The sequence below is a fragment of the Sabethes cyaneus genome, chromosome 1, assembly GCF_943734655.1.
Source record: "Sabethes cyaneus chromosome 1, idSabCyanKW18_F2, whole genome shotgun sequence".
Classification (NCBI taxonomy): Eukaryota; Metazoa; Arthropoda; class Insecta; order Diptera; family Culicidae; genus Sabethes; species Sabethes cyaneus.
In genome coordinates, this window is record NC_071353.1 from 158,302,483 (window position 1) to 158,324,663 (window position 22,181).

Consider the following 22,181-nt stretch of genomic DNA (forward strand, 5'->3'; position numbering starts at 1 on the left):
GTCAGCAACTGCCGATGGGGCCAACGTATCGCCTTCGCCATTCAGGCCATCCACAGCGCTAGAACCATGAGACAATTCAGGAGAAGAATGGCTCGAGACTTGATCGTACTTGCCTTGGGTAAAGCGACGGAAGACCCCTCCTCCACACCCACACACAGGGCCAGGACGACTGTTGAGCGATGACGGGAAGAGCGCGACTGTGGCAGGGGGACTTGGGGCTTCCATGCTACCAACACTATTGCGTCCCGGAAACAGGAATTCAGGTTCAGGAAGATTATGAGTCGTCAGGTCAGGCTGATAATGGGTCGTCATGTCAGGCTGGTAATAGGTCGTCAGGTAGCTGGAACTGGTGAACGGGTCACAAGCTGATATGGTCGTTAAATTGTTGTACTTGCCATTTATCTCAGGTTGGAAGACCACTGCTCCAACACCACACACAGGGCCGGGACGACTGATGAACAAAGGCTGCAGTAGCGCGACTGTGGTGGGTAGACCAGTGGCTTCCATAATACCAAAATCGTTGCGTTCCAGTGAAGAACCAGTACCATCCACGGAAGATTCGGTTGATTGCTAAATCGAGTAGTTAACCATTTGCCGGGCATTCTTCAGACGGTTCTGATAAACAGGACAGTTGACGCTCCACACTGAATGGTCGATGCAGACCTCCTTATCCTTCGGAAGGTTACGTTTTTTGTTCGTTAATTCACAATTCACGAACGAGGATGCACAATCTTTTGCTTCATGATCTCCAGCACACTTCGGGCAGCAGAAAGGATTATTGCAGGAAGATGCCTTATGTCCGTACTTCGAACATTTGAAGCAGCGCAAAACATTAACTTCTTCGACCACTCTGCATCGATCCCATCCCACGTTGACACTTTGCAGGTTTATTAGTGTTTCGAAAGTCTGGGCATCAGTCTCTAGGACAGTCACCAGTGGATTGTAAGTCCAATTCTCATTTTTGCGGATGCGAATAACGCTGATATTCGAGGAAAGCGGAAGATTGTTTTGCTGTTTCAGTTTGAGAACGATTTCGTCAGCTGTCAATTCACCGCAAATTCCAATAATTTTTATTCTCGGCTTCAGAGGTTTCCTAATTGAAATTTCGTAGTTTTCAGACATGATATCTGCAGCAGCATTGACTAATTTCTGAGCAAGATCATTCGTTTCGCATAGAACATCAACGTCCCCATTTTCTTTGCATCGAACAGCCTTGACTGAAAAGGCTGTAGGGTCAAGTTTCGAGCGGATAGCCAGCTTTGTCACTTCGGCTCGTTGACTAGTCTTCGGTCTAATGACAACAGTTTGTTCCATCCTCGATATTGTCGGATTTGGCGTAGAACGAGGCGGGGGGGTATTTGGTAGCTCTGTTAGAAGTTCAGTCGAAACGCTAGGATTTACCATCCTTCGCCGCTTGCCTGATCTCAGAGCACCACAGTCATCATCGCAATCTACTAAAACACTCGGTATTGCATCAGTGGCTTTACGTTTGGGTAGTGTTGCTTTTTTACCACGTGCTACACTCGCAAAGGATTTTGCAGCAGCACCGTGTGCAGTGTTATTGGTAGCTGCAGTATTACCGCTATCAACATTAGTCGTTGTTTCACCAGAGGCATCTCGCCCAACAGAAAACGAGCCCAGGACGCTCAATTCATTAGTAATAATTTCTTTAACCGTAGATTTTATTTGCGGAATAAGATGTTTTTCAACCAAAGCACATTGACCGGAAGCGATAATATTTACATTCGATTCGCATTTATTCACAACATCGGTCAGTTTATCAATTCTCTGCAATAGAACATTGCACATCGAATGCATATTGCATATTGCCGGTCACACCGTGAAATTTTTGTCAACAAAAGCATATATATTGGCAAATAAACAAAATATCACAACATCACAACACTTAAAGTTGCAGAGGTTGGCTGCGCATACTTACGCCTTTTTGAAATGAATCACCTTCAAATTGACTAGAAAGTTATATAAAAGCTGTAACAGCTCAGAATTCTTTAAGGTTAGAGCTACGCTCGCTTCAGCAAAAAGGTGTATTTTTACTATATCTTAAACTTTAGTGTACATCAAAACTACGTAGAAATGGAAATAAGTAAGTAAAATTAAGAAAACTGATATTAAGGGGGTTTGTACTTGTGTAGCTCAATATTTTTTTTCCCTTAAGGGATAGAAACTTTCTTCCTTCACCAAATACTCTTTAAATAATGTCCTCTACCACTTTTTTTAGGCACTGTTTATTTTGGACCTAAAATAAAAAAGTTAATTTCTCTATTTATTGACCCATCCCCTTAATGTGATTTTATTTTATCTAACAAAAAAATACATTAAAAACCAAGAAACTTTTACGAAGACACTAATGCGGGATACTTGATAGTTTCGCCGCATAAGCCGATGTCCGCCTACTTTTGAAGCCGTCCCACTGTGCGACGCTTCGATTCCAGACTTGAAACTTCTTTAGGGCTTCTAAAGAAGATCCAAATCCGGGAACGAAACGTTGGCGTAAAAGCAAGCAAAAATTGTACTTAATTCGAAGGTTGAACGGCCAACTTCTCAATTTATTATCATCATTGTTGGGGATTTTCGGCTGCACAGTCGGTTATTCATCGATAACGACTATTTTTATACTGCCTGACCCCGGTTTGGACGATTTTCAATCGAGGGCCGAAACGTCAGGCAGTTTTCGATAAACAACCGACTGTATAGCCGGAAAACCCCAGCAAAATACATCCCACTCGACCTCTACTACATTATCGCCAATGATTAGAGCCAATGAAAATGCTTCCAATATTCTAAAACTTTTTCAAAAATTAGGACACAGTATTTCCCACTTTTCTCCACTACCGTGGAAATTTTTGTAACAATATTTTCCAACTAATATTTTTTCAGGATTGGTCAGAATTTCATGCAAAAATATTCACTCAATATACTGGGTTCCGAAAATATAGGTTTTTATAAATGTTTAGAAACACACGTAACAGGCATAACAGGCTAGGTAGGCTTCTGTCCTGACCAAGACCCAACCATGTCGTGGGATGGTGTTGTCGATCTTGGAACTGAAGATCGCTAAATTTCGCAGGTGACGATCGGGTGCTGCTCGAATAGCTTTCGATTACCTGACCAACATACAATGAATCAGATTGACCGCGTTCTCACAGATAGCCGGTACTTCTGTCTCTAACATCACGAACATGCGTTCCCTACGGAGTGCGGATATTAACTCTCTTAGTAGCAGTCCAGAGCCGGCGTTACAGCGCGGGAGGCCCTGTGCAGATTAAGCAGCGAGGCCTTTTTTGTATGCCAGAAGGGAATTGGTTTAAAACGCCACTGTAACAGTCTTAAAGATCATCTTTTGGAAAGTTAGGCTAGATAGTTGTAATTAGGATTGGGCGATACCGTATCGATACCCGCGATATCGATACTCGAAGGCCAATATTTCGATATATTTCATCGATACTTACGACGTCGATATTATGCTAAATCGATAATTTCATCCCGATACTGTTTTGATAAAGCGGGATATGCAGTTGAAAAAATATAGACTAAAACTAGGCCAGGAAATGTTCAAGAAAGCAATATTTTAAGGATTTTTTCTCGCGCAGTTTTCCTTTCAGGTAACTACTAAGCTTAATTGTCAAAGTTACTTTATTGGAATTGACCAAGGGGTCGGTCACTCGGCACAGCCGTTTTTATGTTAGGCGACTTGAAACGAGCCGAACTGTGCCGATTTCGGTACAAGTGCCGAACTGCAAGATTTGTTAAATTCGTTATAATCTTATCGATTTTGACACCTGGCAGTGCTCCCATTTCATATGTAAAATTGAACCGGAGGTGTGCCGCTTGATATCTCTGTTGTGCCGCGGCACAATGTACTGTGTGTCCGACCCCTTGGAATTAACTCTTATGCAAAACCTTGAACAACGTCACTTACATGTTTAACGCTTATTGAATAGTAAGTGCGTACGATATGCGATTCTCAGCAATTCAAAACTGACCAGAGAGCACAGAGAGTAGTATTGGGCGATGACGGCTTTAACAAAGACTCCAGCTTTTTACGAGCCATAATAGCGGTGAAAGTGGCAGAAGTGGGACAGAGATCGAGCAGAGCTAGAACCGGAAAGGAGCAACTCCCGGCGGAACTCTGCAGGAATGGCCAAGAACCGCCAGCAACGACACATCACTGGATGGTTTCAGGGCTTTGGGAGAGAGCTGCCGGACGAGTGGATTGAGGGTGTGGTTTGTCCCATCTACAGAAAGGGCGATCGGATAGATTGCTGTAATTACCGCAGCATAACGCTGGTCAAAGCCACCAACAGATTTTGTTCCGTTGTCTATCCCCGGTGGCAGGAGAGTTCGTAGGATAGTACCAGGTGGGCTTTATGGAGGCCCGTGCTACTATGGATCAAATTTTTACTCTTCTGCATGTCATCTAGATGTGTCATATTTTTGTGGATTCCGGGGCAGCATACGATTCAGTCGGGCGCGAACAGCTGTGGTAGTTAGTGCGGCTTTCCGTACAAAGCGACATGTCCGAAATAGAGCGGTACTGGAGCGAGTGAGGTGTTTTGGCGGCACTCTCTTTGCTCAACATGTTTTTTATTGATTAATTTTTATGAATCCCTTGAGATCTATATCATGTGATATTTTATGAATTTGCCATGAAACAACTAACAAATGGCCCGGTTCTGTAAATAAAAAGAACAGGGCTTTAAAATGGAGTAAAAAAATCTTTAGCGGCCATTTTGGATTCGGTCGCCATATTGGATTTAATCAAAACATCGCCGTTTTCACCATGAGCCCTCCAGCCGATTTTTATTTTAAGACCACCATTATTCCAAGACTGTCGCAGTGGCCTTTTAACCCAATGCCCTTCTGGCATACAAAAAAAAAAAAAAAAGACCACCATTAGAAAGCTGAAAAAATGCTACGAGAAACATTCATAAAATTATGTGTGCAATGGCATTAACTGAATAAAGCAACCAGTTATTTGTAGCAAGGTCGACACGGTTTTGTAAAGAGGAGAGATAGGGTTTATAAACGAGGTGAATAAAATCGACGACCATCTTGGATTTGGCCACCATGTTGGGTTTTATCGAAAAACCGCCGTTTTCGCCATGATTTCCCCAGCCGATTTTAATTTTAAGACCACCATCGGAAAGCTAACAAAAAACGCTATAAGGAAATGCAAATAATTCTGAGCAGCCAACTGTGTTACATACAGCCAAGGATTGTCCACTACAATTTTTAACATTTTCTCCTGTCATCACCAACCGCTGAAGCGCGAGGCTCTGTGCGACCGCACAGGTTTGTCGGACTAAACGCCTGCTCTGTAGCAGTCGCTCAAAACAGTCAACCAGACACGTTAAAGTCGTTCTCCTCGGCTGAACATCCGGCAGCAAGATAGCCCGTAATCTGCTGAGAACTACGCACGAATACTGGATGGGGGTACTACCTTCTTCCGAATAGTTAGGTGCTTCATTTAGAAACTAGGTAAAGCGGCACTAGGTAAAGTGCCCCAGAGTACACAAAATGACTGGTTTGATAGGGAATTTAAATAAGCGTGGAAAAATGTGGGTGGAAAAATAAATTACTTGGAAAAATCATCTGAGCACTGCCACTAGGGAGAACTTGTCCTAATACCGTCGAGCAAGGAACCAGTGGACCATAATTCTGAAGAGTAAAAAGCACCAAAAGAAGGACAGAGATCGTGAAGAATTAGAACATCTATTCCGAGCTAATGAAACACGCAAGATTTACGAGAAAGTGAACCAAACACGTAAGGGTTAAACACCGAAACTTGATATGTGCAGGGACGAGGGAGGCAATCTGATCACAAGCGAGCGCGAAGTGGTCGATAGGTGGAAGCAGTTCTTCGATGAACACCTTAATGCCGAAATAAGACAGAATTTAACCTGCTAGTCCCAGCACCTGATCTCCAAAAAGTCCAAAGGAAATCGGATTGCTACACTGGGTTATTTCCAAGATTTAGGTGGAAAACAAGCTACCGGAGAAATGGATGGAAGGAGTAGTTGGCCCCATCTACAAAAAAGGCATTCGGCTCGACTGCTGCAACTATCGCGGTAAACGCCGCTTACAAGATACTGTTCCAGATCCTGTTACGTCGGTTATCACCGATATCACAGGGTTTCGTAGGGAATTACCAGGTGGGCTTCATGGGGGCTCGCGCAACTCCGGACCAGACTTTACCATCCGACAGATCTTGCAAAAATGTAGGAAGTAAAACGTGCTCACACATTACATCTTTATTGATTTCAAAGCAGCATACGACACAGTAAATCGAGAACAGCTATGGCAGATAATGCACGAGCACGGTTTTCTGGATAAACTGACGCGATTAATCAAAGCTACATTGGATCGCGTGATCTGTTTCATGCACATCTCGAGGGCACTCTCGAGTCCCTTCGAGTCGAGCGGAAGTTGAATGTAATTTCAGTTTTTATGATTATTACTTTGGAAAGAATACTCATTTCGGAGTGATAAATTATAGTCTTCTAAGGGTGTTCTTCATTTTTACCAAAGATATGTGAAAACGACCTTAAGCAACGTGATAATTATGAAAGGAAATAGAACTATTGACCTGTAAAATATGTATTTAAATTTAACAAAGAATTTATTTTGATTTCATTTCAACTTACTGACATTTACTTAGCTCTTGCCCAGCTTTTGGAACACAAAATGGTTGTGAAAAAATCATTGCCCATTGATATTCGGTCAATTTCAAACGCAGGGACGGTAAAATTAATTTTAAATCGTTTTTACCAATTGGTAAGAAATCGCATTTTTAAAATACAAAACAAAATTTTCCACCAGATTCACAAAAACAAGATTAGAAATAATAATAAGAAATAAAACATACCCAAATCTGTCGGACCGCCTCGTATCATTTGCGATATTTGCTCCACATTCATCGCAAGGTTATAAAAAACAGTGCAACTATAATACGGCAGGAATGGAAATATTGGTAGAGACTTCTTGAAAGCACTTTTTCTTCAGCTACCACCAGAACCACCATCTTGAGCTTGATGCTTGACCTTGATGAGATAGCAATTGGAGCGCCATTTTCCGAAACAGCACTCTTTAAAATATTTTCACAATATTATAACGCAAAATAAATTTGCTTTCCGCTAAAACAAAACACTATGCAGCCAACACGAGCAGCTAACACAAAAAACACGCATCAGTTCATCGCAAAGCTACGGATGATCACTGAATAAGAATGAAGGCGGACATTTTGAAATCACTTTCTTTTCTGCGCTTATCGAAACCATCATCTTTTCGATCATGATGAGAAAGCAATCACCGCTTAGAAACTACACCACTTGCCGTAGGTAACGAAACGCACTTTAAACTATTTGCCAAATTTCCTAAAACATTGAGTGAAATGATAATTTTAATTTTTCCCGATTAAAATTCGGTACTGCACAACCGGAACCGCCGCGGTGAACGGACGAGACACAGCAGAACAATCCGCCGCGGCCCTGGTTGGCCACTACGACGCGACGATCCGACCGAACCCGAAGCCAAACCAGTACCAACTGAACTGAGAGTGGGAGATCGTTAGTTTTGAAGTATATACATTTGTACATAATCACTTTTTAGGCGTTCGGGTCACGTCCGCCACGCCATCCACGCTGATTGTGCGTGGGGCGAAGGCCGTCGGTTAACGGTACTTTCCGCGTTCATCAGCTTCCATCGATCATCTTCGGGCTTTATAGCTTTATAGAAGCTTCAGCGCAGTGCATAGTTTTTTTTGTTGAATAGCTAGCACGATTGGATGAATAACGGAATGAATTCTAGAGAAGGGACGCACGAGAATATAATGAGAATGATACCGTAAAGGCACCTACTGTCGGACTGAATTGGTTTGAATATTTTAAAGTTACTTTTACTTTACTTTTGATATAAAATCTATACTTATAGAATGTTTCGCAAGATATTTCGATTGCCGTAGGACTATGTCTTACCGCACGGTGACAAAAACTTACTGACATTTAGTTACCTCTTGCCCGGCTTTTGGAACATAAAATGATTGTGAAAAAATCATTGCCCATTGATATTCACATAAAAAAAAGCTCTCGATTTTGGTAACTTAGATACACACACACACACACACACACACACACACACACACACACACACACACACACACACACACACACACACACACACACACACACACACACACACACACACACACACACACACACACACACACACACACACACACACACACACACACACACACACACACACACACACACACACACACACACACACACACACACACACACACACACACACACACACACACACACACACACACACACACACACACACACACACACACACACACACACACACACACACACACACACACACACACACACACACACACACACACACACACACACACACACACACACACACACACACACACACACACACACACACACACACACACACACACACACACACACACACACACACACACACACACACACACACACACACACACACACACACACACACACACACACACACACACACACACACACACACACACACACACACACACACACACTGAAACGGGCAATAAAGCAAAGCATATCCAACTGCTTTAAGGGGACATGAACGACTAAAAATTTTGAAAACCACAAATTTCTAACTTTATGTACCTTTTTCTCAGAAACTACACAACGTATTGGAACAGAAGAAAAGAAAGAAAAAGAAGACAAAATTTTATTTTTTCAGGCATCTATTTTTCTTCTTTTTCGTTTTTCTCAAGCTGTGTTTTGTTTACGAAACTCAAAAGTTAGAAAAGTCTTTGCCAAGCTACTACCAACAAAATAAAAAAAAGTTTGTTCCAATACGTTGTGTAGTTTCTGAGAAAAAGGTACATAAAGTTTGAAAATCGTGGTTTTCCAGGAGCGGCGTTTTATTCCGCTGAAGTTGTTCCACGCCGCACTGAAATGGTTATGTGTATGATCGTTTTTCGACCACTTCCCATGGTCGGATCATTACAAATTTAGTATCAAAATAAGCGGAAAAGACTGCGGAATCAAAATCTGAAATAAAAAAATAATGATATTTTCAAAATTTTTGATTGTTCATGTCCCGTTAAGGAACTTGGAGGAGGTTGACGCCGATGAAAGACGAGTCTCCAACGAGGAACTCGTAGCTGCCGCGAAAAGTATGAAATTAGGAAAGCGTCTGGCCCAGACGGAATCCCCAATGTAGCGCTAAAAGCGGCACCGCAGGCATTTCCAGACATGTTTAGATCGGTTTTACAAAAATGTCTAGAGGAAGGCAGCTTTCCAGATCCACGGAAGACACAGAAGTTGGTGCTCCTACCAAAACCAGGAGAGTTGGGCGTCGTTGGACGTTATCTTTGCCATGTGCGTGTGTGTGTTTTTTTACAAGGTTTCGGAAAACTAATGTTCTTATCCGGAGCCAACCCGGAAGTTGTGTGGGACTCTCGCTCACCAAAACCTCATCCTTGCCCTCTGCCTGGATCCCCCCGGTACCACAGTGAAGTATTACATCAGGGGGAGGCTGTGCTCTTGCGCTTTTCCAATTATCACGCTTTCTAGCGTTACTCCTTCAGGCATATCGAGGGCATGCCGTGCTCATGCACTTTGCAGTTACCAACGCAGGCTAACGTTGCTGGTCATTTGCGCAGCTAGCTTGCAGTACCCATCGAGACGTGTACCGATTAGAAGGTGCCGACAGTCATAACGTGCACCCCGTCACAGCCACCCTCGCGGGATTTCTTGACCTGACGAGACGTGTACCGATTAGAAAGTGCCCTCCAACATGACGCGCACTCCGTCACAGCCACCCTCGCAGGGTTTCTTTGCTATGCCTATTTCAACAAGACCAGTAACAACAAGTAACGAATCGCGTTACTTTGGGGCGTCATATGCGGCTCAGAGAGGTTTGTTCCCTAGGCCACCTTTCATCCAAAGTAACTTAACTGACGATGCTAGCTCGCTGCTTCGCTCTCCACTTACGCTGCAGATCAGACATGATGCATGCGATTGCGCTATTGACAGCATTCCAGATGCTCTCGTTGCGACACATTTCCTCCATCATATTTTCGACGTTAAGACCGGAAGGCAGATCATCCCTCCATGCTGCAAATCTGGGGCAGTCAAAAACCACGTGCTCTGCTGTTTCTTCCACGTTCCCACATTCCGGGCATAAGGGTGACCTGGCGTGCCCGAACTGGTAAAGGTATTGCCTGAAGCAACCATGACCAGACAGGAATTGCGTTAGGTAAAAGTTTACCTCCCCGTGCTTCCTATTCACCCAAACCGAGAGAGTCGATATGAGCCTGTGGGTCCAACTACCTTTCTGTGCCGTATTCCACTCCTGTTGCCACTTAGCCAATGATTCTGCTCTCATCAGCTTTCTGATTCCTCTGACCTCCTTTTGCCTATAGCACTCGTAGTCCTCCATCAGGGTGATGTCGATGGGAATCATCCCAGCGATTACGCACGCAGCTTCTGATGAGATAGTCCTGTCCGCGCTCACAACTCGAATGGCCATTAGTCGGGCCGTACTTCTCAGCTTCGCTCTGTTGTGCTGGGTTTGGAGCGCTGTAATCCAGGCTGGTCCGCCATACCGCAGTATCGACGATGATACACTGGCTAAGAGGCGCCTCTTGCTGCTGCTTGGTCCAAAGTTACTCTGCATAATCCTAAATAGTGTACTGATGGCTTTCGCTGCCTTTTCGCATGCGTAGTCAACGTGACCGTTGAATTTTAGCCGATTGTCGATCATCACACCCAGGTGCTTCACTTCACGTTTTGAGGTTATGGTATGTTCTCCGATGGTAAGGCCCACGTGTTGGACTGCTCTCCGATTACTCACCAGTAGTATCTCCGTTTTATACTGCGCTATTTGCAGTTTCGCGTTCTGAATCCAACTCTCCACTCTGCAGATTGACTCAGTCGCCAACGCCTCCACTCCTCTAGCGATTCGCATGTAACCGTCATCACGATGTCGTCCGCGAAGCCGACGATTTCCACTCCCGTTGGTAGCTCTAGGGTTAGCACGCCGTCGTACATACTGTTCCAGAGAGATGGACCGAGACCCTTGTGGAACGCCCGCCGTGATCACGGTCGTTTCCTTTCCGAGGTTCGTCCGGTATACTAGCACCCGATTCGTGAAGTAGCTCTTCAGAACGCGACACAGATAGTTGGGGACTCTCATTCTATGAGCGCTGCTGCGATGGCTTCCCAGCTGGCGCTGTTGAATGCATTCTTAACATCGATAGTGACCACTGCGCACTAGCGGTTTCCTCTACGTTTCTGCTTGGATGCCTTCTGTGCTGTCTCGACGACAGTCCGGATCGCATCTAGTGTGGACCTTCCCTTCCGGAACCCAAACTGCCTTTGTGTCAGTCCGTACTCGCCCTTCGTGTATATGGATAGCCTGCTCAGGATAATCCTTTCTAGCAGCTTTCCCAGTGTGTCTAGCAGGCAGATTGGTCGATATAATGCTGGACCCCCGGCGGTTTTCCTGGTTTTGGCAACAGTACCAACTTATGGATTTTCCACTTGTTTGGAAAGTGTCCCTCGTTTAGGCAGTTTTGCATCACCGTGCGGAACATGTCTGGAAATGCATGGATTGCCTTCTTAAGAGCTGCATTGGGGATCTCATCCGGGCCCGGCGCCTTCTTCATCTGCAGGTCTTTCGCGATTGAAACAAGTTCGTCATTGGAGACTCTTCTCTCGTCAGCGTTCTCATCCTCTAGCACCCGGTAAGGGGTAGGGGGCCAGGACGTTGGCTCGTGTTCTGGGAAGAGTCCTTTAACTATTATTTTTAGCTTATCTGGGCATCCTTCGGCTGGCATTGCTGGGCCCCTGATCCTTGCCATCACTATTCGGTATGCATCGCCCCAGGGGTTGGAATCAACTGCTCTACAAAGCTCCTTAAAGGCGTTTGTTTTGCTCTGCTTAATCGCGTATTTCAGTGCGGCCTTGGCATCGCGGAGGTCACTTCTTCTTTCCTCTCAAGTCTCGGTACTTCTTGCTCTCTGGAAGCACCTTCTAGCTCTGTTGCAGTTAGCTCGTAATGCATTGAGTGACTCGTTCCACCAGTAGACCGGACGCCGTCGGTTTCTAGGCTCCACCTTCCTCGGCATGGTTGTGTCGCATGCTCTGGTTAGCGCCTCGGTCAGCTCGTCAGCATCACCATTCTGGGCTTCGCTGTGTGGTCGTAGTGCCTCAACAAAGAGGTCCTTGTCGAATGCCTCCATTTTCCACTGCCGCTCTCGAATTCTTCCTGTTTGTGCTGCCACGGGGTTCCGTTGGCCAATAGTGTACCGTATAGCTTGGTGATCACTGTACGTGAACTCTTCGCACACTCTCCAGTTAATGTCGGTTCTCAGCGACGGGCTGCAGAAGGTGACGTCGATGATCGATTCTCGGCCATCTCTGCGGAAAGTGCTGGTGGTTCCAACGTTGTTCAGCTCTACTTCGAGCGTTGCCAGTGCTTCAAGTAGGCTGGCTCCTCTGGCGTTCGTACATCTACTTCCCCATTCGGTTGCCCAGGCGTTGAAGTCACCTCCTATAACGATCGGTCTCCGTCCAATGAGCTCACCAGTTAGTACGTCCAGCATGCGGCAGAACTGTTCCAGCGTCCACCTTGGGGGAGCATAGCAGCTGCACACGAAGACTCCGTTAATTTTGGCGACCACGAAACCCTCGTATCGGTTTGTAACCACCTCCTGGATGGGATATCTGCCCGTCACCAATATCGCGGCCATTCCTGCTCTGTCTGCTATCCAGTTACCGTTATCGGAGGAAATTCGATACGACTCCGCTATGATTGCAACGTCGCACTTCGTTTCTGTTGTCGACTGCCACAACAGTTGCTGTGCAGTATCGCAGTGATTGAGGTTGATTTGAATCACCTCCATTATTGTAGGGCTGCCTTTGCCTTCTGGTACACCGGACCTTTAAAGCCTCCCGTCACGTGGTCGTTGTCTTCCTTGCAAAACATACACCTCGGTTGCTTATTGCAGTCCTTCGCAACGTGCCCCTCATTGCCGCATTTCCGACACAATTTCGATCTGTCAGGTCCCGGACAATTCCTCGCCTGGTGACCAAAGTCCATGCATTTAAAGCATCTCGCCATTTCTTTGGGTTCACGTGGGATGGCTCTAAAGCTAACCACCGCCCATCGAATTTTGACTCTGTCCACCTTCAGAAGCCGGTTTGCCGCCGCGATAGATAGACCAATCGACGCCGTCTGCGTACTGCCGTATGCCTTCCGCAGCCGAATAGACATTGGAACGTCGCCCAGGTATTCCGCTCTTGTTGGCACGGCTTTCACCTCACTCTCTGTTGTGACCTCGTCCAGGTTTTTCGCTTCAACGATCGTCTCCTGAGACAAAGCTTTTACTGGAGCCTCGCTACCGAGCGCTGTCTCGACTAGCGCCTTGAAAGCCGCGCTCTTCACCTCCGGGTCTCTCTTGAGCTCGAAGAGCAACTCGCCGCTCTGGGTTCTCCGGGTTTTCACGACCTTTTCCCCTAACTTTTTCAGCTTCGGGTTGTCCCTCATTCTCTTGAGGAGATCGGCATACGTCGTCTTCTCGCCCTTCACTCCAACAATCAGAGCATCGCCTCTGCTCCGGATCCGGCGAGGTTGGGGTCTCGCCCTATTCTTCGCCTTTTTTCCGCTTCTTCGCGTTCTACCGGCATTTCCCTCTGCAACTGCTTCTGCCGATCTTCTTTCATCGTTTTCTTGTTCTCACTCTCCTCCTTCTGCTTAGGAATGGTTCGCCAGCCGCTAGCCTCACCCTGCTCCGTGCCGCACTGCTCCTCCGCTCTGTTTTCATTTTGCTCTTCGTGGTCGCCGTTCAGCTCATCCTTCCGCTTTTTTGAGCTTACCTTATCTCCTGGCGATTCCCGATCCCGCTTTTTGTGTGCGGGGCTCTCGACACCACCTGATCCAGGGTCGTCGCTGCCAGGGCCTCCTCCGCAATTACAGCCCTCCTTATTAAGGCCGCATGCACCACTTCCTTCTCTCCCAGGGCCTCCTCGGCGATTACAACCCTCTTAATCAAGGCCTCCTGCTCCATTTCTGCCTCTATCACCGCCGTTAAGGTCCGTGCCGCTTGCTTCTTGATCTCACCATGGATGTCCTTCATGAACTCAATCAGCTCTCCTTCATGAACTCAATCAGCTTCAGGAGCTTTTCTTTGGCAGCTCGCAGCTTGTTCGTCTGTTGGTTGTCCTCCTTTGACTTCGGGGTGGGCGTAGTGAAGTTTAGCATCGAGCCTTGCCCTTTTGGGGTTATCTGCTGCTGTGTGTTACCGCTAAACATTTGTGCGACTACCTCCTTCAATTTCGGCGATCTACACAGCTTCTCCTTCCTATCGAACACGTTGGCATCGCTGATCTGCGTATCCATCACGCAATCGCTATCTTCTCCTGTATTTGATTTTGTATTTAATTCTTGAAAACTCATTTTGGATCCCACGAGTAGCTAGGGAAATATGTAGTCCGCTGCTCCAGTGCCCTGCCGTAACGCAGTAAGGGCTTCGAACTGGTCGGATGCGCCCCGGTGTCCGCCAGGCTCCGTTCGCCGTGAGGTAATTTTGATTTTGACCCCCCTCACCATGCATCCCTCGACACGGGTCGCGTCACATCTTGGATTCGGGGTCCGTGGTGATGTTTGTGTATCGTCCTCATCAAGAACGTGGATGGCTATACCGTTTAGCGCCGAAGCGGGGGATGAAGGGTCCCATTCTTCTACCCCTATGTGTGTGTGTGTGTGTGTGTGTGTGTGTGTGTGTGTGTGTGTGTGTGTGTGTGTGTGTGTGTGTGTGTGTGTGTGTGTGTGTGTGTGTGTGTGTGTGTGTGTGTGTGTGTGTGTGTGTGTGTGTGTGTGTGTGTGTGTGTGTGTGTGTGTGTGTGTGTGTGTGTGTGTGTGTGTGTGTGTGTGTGTGTGTGTGTGTGTATGTGTGTGTGTGTGTGTGTGTGTGTTGCCAAAATCAAGAACTTTTTTTTTGATGTGCAGAAATTGAATATAAAAGCGTTTGAAATTGACCAAATATCAATGGCCAATGATTTTTTCACAGCCATTTTATGTTCCAAAAGCCGGGCAAGAGCTAAGTAAATGTCAGTAAGTTTTTGTCACCTTGCGGTAAGACGTAGTCCTACGGTAATCGAAATATCTTGCGAAACATTCTATAAGTATAGATTTTACATCAAAAGTAATCATTTAAATTTCAAAGGTATCAATTTTTTACCAGTTAGAACATGCAGGGGAGAGACGATACTTTTTTTCAAAAATTCAAAATCTTTTTGAGTAGATCTAAATCAGATCTGAATTCAGCACCTCCGAATACATAAAATTCTCCTCAAATGTCCCATGCACTTGGTTTTTAGGCCTGCGTTATTGGTCCAATTATAATTTCCACATTTTAATCAACTATCAAGAAGTATCACTTATCGCTGTGATTACAACTTTAAAGTGTTCAAACCAATTCAATCCGACAGTAGGTGCCTTTACGGTATCATTCTCATTATATTCGCAATAAGCGTCACTACTACTGAATCTAGAATTCATTCGCTCATTCATCCAATCGTGTTGGCTATTCAACAAAAAAAAACTTCGCACTGCGCTGAAGCTTCTATAAAGCTATAAAGCCCGAAGATGATCGATGAAAGCTGATGAACGCGGAAAGTACCGTTAACCGACGGCCGTCGCCCCACGCATAATCAGCGTGGATGGCGTGGCGGACGTGACCCGAACGCCAAAAATGATTATGTACTTCAAAACTAACGATCTCCCATCTCTAAGTTCAGTTGGTACTGGTTTGGCTTCGGGTTCGGTCGGATCGTCGCGTCGTAGTGGCCAACCAGGGCCGCGGCGGGTTGCTCTGCTGTGTCTCGTCCGTTCACCGCGTCGGTTCCGGCTGCGCAGTACCGAGTTTTAATCGGAAAAAATTAAAAGTATCATTTCACTCAATGTTTTAAGAAATTTGGCAAATAGTTTAAAGTGCGTTTCGTTACCTACGGCAAGTGGTGTAGTTTCTAAGCGGTGATTGCTTTCTCATCATGATCGAAAAGATGATGGTTTCGATAAGCGCAGAAATGAAAGTGATTTCAAAATGTCCGTCTGATTCGTATTTCTTGTGTTCGCTGCTCGTGTTGGCTGCATAGTGCTTTGTTTTAGCGGAAAGAAAATTTATTTCGCGTTATAATATTGTGAAAATATTTTAAAGAATGCTGTTGCGGAAAATAGCGCTCCAATTGCTATCTCATCAAGGTCAAGCTCAAGATGGTGGTTCTGGTGGTAACTGAAGAAAAAGTGCTTTCAAGAAGTCCCTACCAATATTTCCATTCCTGCCCTATTATAGTGGCACCGTTTTTTATAACCTTGCGATGAATTTGGAGAAAGATCGCAAATGGTACGAGCCGGTCCAACAGATTTGGGTATGTTTTATTTCTTTTAGTTTAGTTTTTGTTAATCTGGTAGAACATTTTATTTTGTATTTTAAAAATGCTATTTCTTACCAATTGGTAATAACGATTTAAAATTAATTTTACCGTCCCTGCAAACCAAATTCGAAATGAAAATAAAATAAATTCTATAATATATTTAAATACATAATTTACAGTTTAACAGTTTACAGTTAGTCGACCCCAATAATGTTTTACTGATCAGACATTTGATTCGTTAAGAATTTGAGGTAACCAACTATTCTCAAAGTAATCCAAAAACGATGCATCTTCAGCATTTGGTTAGTGACAGTTTCATTACACACAATCTTAGAAAGACAGAAAAATGAAACAGACAATTACAAGTTTCATAGCAACCGTGTAGGATGCCGTTATAAAAGTGTTCCCTGCACAGTGTAATTTAACGCACTGTAACACCTGTTGCCTTTTGCTGTAATTATCGTCACACTTTCCCAGCCGACGTCGTCGCGATCGTCGTGGAAACTGGCAATCGTACTGTTTTTCCTATCCGCCCCAGCTGACACCGGCCGAGCCAAGCCGGAAAACAAATTGATTCGCCTGTTTTAATTAATCCTCAACCAACAACCGGGCTCTTGATATGCGATGGTCATGTTATTTAGGCATTATGATGTCGAACAGAGACGGCGTGTTTCTGTTTTTTTTTATTTCTACAGCAAGCCTCGTCCCACACACGCACTTGGCCGCAGGCACGCGCCTCCTCGCTCGCCGGTCTCGTTGTGGCCGATAATGCAGGGATGTACGAACATATGCTTCAATTTGCATAAATCCTATGTTTTACCCGTCATAAATCTGTAATTAACAATTAATGATGATGAATGGTGCCCGCGGCAGAACGGAACGCGCGGCCTGCTCTCGGAGCGCACTTCGGAGTGCGCTGCAATTTCTGTGTTTGTGTTTTATTTTTCTCGCGATGCGTTTTTTTTTATCAGCACCGTCGGCGTCGGTGCCCGACGCGACGAGGAGGTGAAGGGATACGATATCCGATTGCCCACCTGGAAAGTGCGCGCGCGCCCGCCCGCCCGCTCCCACGTTCGTTCTGGCCAACTCGAACTCCTCGATCGTTTAGCAAAGGTGTTAATGAGGCGCGTGGATTTTAATTATATAGACAACGAACCGACACGACGACGACGACGCTCGACGCTCGATGGAAAGGGCAATAATTTCGAGGCGATATGTAAGTGGGCACCACCACGGAAGGCACTTACGTTTGACTTTCCCTCCGACGCTCTTGACGTCGTCGTTGGTTCGGGATGCAGAGACTCCCTCTAAGTATTACTTTCCTCCGGTAAAATAAATCGGGTGAAGACGTCGAAGGAATCCGCCTCGAAACTCGAGGCGAGAATCGACGCACCGATGCGAACGGGAAAATGCATACCGACGGTTTTTTTTACTTCTCCTGCGAACCAGAGCAAATTGCTTGCACCACACCGGGAGCGTGATTAAAAGCTTTGCTTGTTTTTGATGCATTAGGAGCAAATCGTCTGCGAACGGCAGATTATGACGCATGAAGGAGCGAGCAAGCGAGCGAGCCTGGCCCTGAACAGCAGACAGGTAATCGAAAATTTATGTTTTATTATGCTTACTATTATACACCTTCAAATTAGGAGAAATGTGAAGAAAAATCAACACTAATTGCTAGGAGGATTGATTGATAAAGGTAATTAACCTTTTCAAACAAACGAACGGCTTCAATCAAGCACACCTCCTCGTCGGAAGACAAATTAGTGTCAATTGGTTCCCACGTTCCGTTCATAATCCTGTCCATTTTCATCTACTTACCAGCGAAGGTTTTCCAAGGGAACCGTCACAATTGCGAAACCCATTTTGGCCGGAGCCAAAACGACACTCCAAATTGATGCTGATTCTGCGATACCGGCAGCAACAGCATAATGGATGAAGAAGATGCATCACGCGGATGCTACTCTGCCGTCGCTTCTCCTCCTTCCGGGCATTCTGCCAGTTTTCATTTTGATTGATACCAGAAAAGCAGATACCGAAAATTGTACGTGACAGTAAGTGCGCTGCCAGGGACACTGGAATCATAAATCACTGTTTTTTTTACACCACTATCAGTTAGTAGCAGGTTGACACCACTTGATGCTGCTGCTGCTGCAGCAGCTGCTGGCAATAGTTTTGAAGGAAAAACTGGTGCCAGGAAAATTTGGCCCAGTCAAGTTCAAAGGCCCGAAAATTGCCCGCAAGAAAACTTTCAAACATCATCCTTCTCAAGCTCATTTCCCTCCGTACCTAATTTCCGCTTTCCCATGGTGGAATCTTGTTTGTACACCCTCCCTGTCTCTCCCCGCAAATAGCGATACATATTATTATTATTATCATCATCATCATCATCCGACGACGACGACGCCGCAGCCGCGTAAGGTAGGTCAAGTAGGGTTTTGAACGCTTCCACATTATGTATGGCCCCGGTTGTTGTGCGCCGCTATGCCAGCAGCCTGCGTCATCCTCACCGTCGTCGTCACCGCCGCCGCCGCCACCGCCGCCGCCGTTGTTGTTTCGGGTTGGTCCTTGCTCGATGGCAAACCCAAACCCTGTTTTCTGGCCCGGTCCGCCGAAACCTATCTCGGTCCAGCTCCTGCTCTCACGCGCGCACATTTATATGTATGTTTTATGCTTCTTTGCCTCGATGAAACGAAAAAGCAAGAATAACATGCCGAAGCGGCCGTCGTACTTATGACGGCGCGATCGATAAATTTTGTCTGAGAGCTTTTTTTCGTGCTCCTATGCACGCTTCGGCAGGTCCTTCTGCTCCTGCTGCTGCTGCTGCTGTTGCTGCTCTTTCTTCTTCTGCCAGTTTTGCTTCGCACAAAACAACAAACAGTGGAGACCAACCAACCAACCAACCAACCGACCGAACTCGAACTCCTCGACGTAAATTTTGCCAACACTCATTCCGCTTGCCGCGTTCATTCACTCGCTCGCTCACCGTGTTTCCGTTCCTTTCTCGTTCCAAACCCCAATGCCAATGGCTGCCTGCCTGCCTGCCTGCAATGCAATCCTAGCCACCACCCACTCAGTTACTTTGCCAAAACACCACCACCAGATATGCGTAAAGGACCGTGAATACACTTTACCGGGCAGACCTTCCTCCCCCTCCCCCGCCGTTTCCATTGTCACCATTCTTCTTGCCTGGCCCAACCGTGCCACTCAATACCTAAACTCAGTAACTCATCGAAGCAGCCGAGGGCAGCAGAATCACATTTACGTACTCTGCTGCCAACGCACAGTGGGTTGAAAAGATCGTTATAGTTGGAAAGATTTATAATTTAGGCAATACTAAACTAATAAAATATTATATCACACAACAATGATAAGTTAAAAACATGATTGAACAAAAATCTTAAAAAAAGTAAAACAAAAATGTGGCTGTCTGAGCAAAAAAGTGGACAGCACAAACAAATTAAAAGGGATTGAACACATATCAGCCTAATCAGTTTTGTTGGAAAACCATGTTCAAGCATAATCTGCCACAGTTCATTTCATTTAACTGAAGCGTACGCTGCCTTGAAGTCTGTAAACAAATGGTGGGTCTGCAAGTTGAATTCCCGGAATTTATCGGGGATCTGTCGCAAGTTGAACATATGGTCTGTCGTGGAGCGTCCCTCTCGTCCCTTTCCTGCAACGGCCTGAGTCTGAGAAACAGGATGCGGGAGAGAATTTTGTATGCAGAATTGAGGAGAGTAATGCCTGGATAATTGCTGAATCCGAGTCGATGGCCCTTTTTGTAAATAGGTCATATGAGACTTTCCAACTAGTCCGTAGGTAGTTGCTCCTCAATACATACCTTTAATGTAACCTGATGGATAGCACAATACAACCGTTCGTTGCTGACTTTTAAAAGTTCGGCGGGAATGCCGTCCTTTCCAGTTGCTTTGCCGTTTTTCAGCTCTTTCGCTGCGCACTCGTAGCAACGTGTGTAGAAGAATACCAGTACCGATTGAACTGATCTTAGTCCGAAATTTGCCGCGGGAGTGTATCACCAATGAATATAATTTCCACGTAGATTGTATTAATAAAAAGTATAAAGGTATGTGCCCAGTGGCACGAACGAGGGATGTAGAACTACAAATGCACGTTCAATGCGACTTAGCTTGATATATCAAATTGGTATAAGCCTGAACGTCGTAAAGAATCTTCGACCTGTCACTTTTTTATAAAAATAAAGGAAAAATGAAACGAGAACCATTAAATGCAAGTGTAAAAACTGGAATTAGTGTAAAGTACGGTTGTATACAACCATACTGCTTGTGGAATGGAAACATCATTATCGCTACGGCAAATCAGCACTACTTATTCCGACCAATCACAGAGTGTGGATTTTTAGTAAGACAATGGCTAACATTTTTCAATTATTTAAAAGTTTGTGACGGAAACATATAATCTACTGTATTGTAATGAATTCTACGAAAAATTTCCAATCGATTGATACCAATATCTCTAGAATCTATTGAGGGATGACCGAGTTATAAGCGTGCAAACTATAACCACTTTTCGTTACATGTTCCCTTTTCGTTTTTCTAAAGTGCACCCCAATATAGAAATCAAAGAATTGGTCCTACTTCAAAAACCGACGTTCATTCCATTTCTAGTATATTTACCGAACGAGCATAAAAAAGGGGACGTGTTATCCTATTGGCTATCCAGAAGCTGTTGCCGAAGACCCCATAACAAGAAGACTGGCAGCTCTGCCAATATTCGGAAGACACTGATGGTAGCTCGCTCTGCCGGTCAAGGTAGTCCCTAGATGCGTCTGTGTGAGTGAATGCTAATATATATACCGCCATGTCAACATAGTCGAACAAACACCAATACAGAATTTTAGGGAGTTTGCTAACACTCACGAAAAATTTACCAGCTTTGCAAATAGAAGCGTCGCTGATGCTGACGCTTGGCGTTCATATGAAAAAATAACAGAGAGACCAGTCTTGTTAATAATGGGGTCTTCGCTATTACTCTATTGGAACCTCATCTTATCATTATATCCTACTGATCTGCTCTCTTGTGTTTTGTGAGAGTATTTATCAGTTAGTGATTATGATCGAATGTGCATGACTGATATAATTTATAGCTCGTAGTCGTCTAGCATGGATTTGGTTGATTCTAAATCTAACAAACTGTAAAACAATATACGGATATACATCAAATACGGAATAATATAATACAGAATAGGAGGAATGACGGAATTGGCATAATAAAACAAAATTAGGTATTAGACTACCTAATATAATGGGCGGCAGTAGTTTAGTGAGTAAAATATTCGGGTACCAATCGAAAGAACGTCACTGCACAATCCGATATATTTGTAGTCTATCGAAATTTTTCAGACACCTCCTGCCTTTCCAAAATAATACCACAGACAAACAGACATAACACTCGTTTTCCATTCTTCGTACCGATTAAACCGTCATTTCAAATTTGTTCTTATTTGGGAATGTCTCCGTTTTGGTCAAAGTGGCGCTTTTTAACGAAAGTAGGGGAATTCCCCATAAAAAAATGCTTGCTACTTCGGGGGATACCCATGTTGCTATTTGATATTTGGGAATGTCGATCATAGATGGTGCTGGTGTTCAGGCTAAATGTGAGGTACGATAATTTTTGTTGATTTTTCTTCCAAGAGTTATGTCTGTTTGTCTG

The 22,181-nt window shown here is 45.0% G+C and overlaps 2 protein-coding genes across 2 annotated transcripts; both read right to left on the minus strand.

Moving 5' to 3' along the window:
* Window positions 1–570: 570 nt before the first annotated feature.
* Window positions 571–1,314, minus strand: LOC128732352 (uncharacterized). The gene has a single exon (XM_053825599.1). It carries the CDS (start codon window positions 1,312–1,314, stop codon window positions 571–573), a length of 744 nt encoding a protein of 247 aa, XP_053681574.1.
* Window positions 1,315–9,999: 8,685 nt separating this feature from the next.
* LOC128732353 (uncharacterized) lies at window positions 10,000–10,812 on the minus strand. The gene is made up of 2 exons (XM_053825600.1): window positions 10,380–10,812; window positions 10,000–10,163 (listed from the first exon to the last, which is right to left on the minus strand). The coding sequence occupies exons 1-2, from the start codon at window positions 10,810–10,812 to the stop codon at window positions 10,000–10,002; spliced, it is 597 nt and encodes a 198-aa protein (XP_053681575.1).
* Between the last annotated feature and the right edge of the window lie 11,369 nt (window positions 10,813–22,181).

Coding starts and splice junctions, on each gene's coding strand:
- LOC128732352 (XM_053825599.1), bottom strand. CDS start 1,314: ATGGAACAAACTGTTGTCATTAGACCGAAGACTAGTCAACGAGCCGAA.
- LOC128732353 (XM_053825600.1), bottom strand. CDS start 10,812: ATGATCGACAATCGGCTAAAATTCAACGGTCACGTTGACTACGCATGC. Junction 10,164..10,379: donor GTGGAATACGGCACAGAAAG/GTAGTTGGACCC, acceptor CCAGATTTGCAG/CATGGAGGGATGATCTGCCT.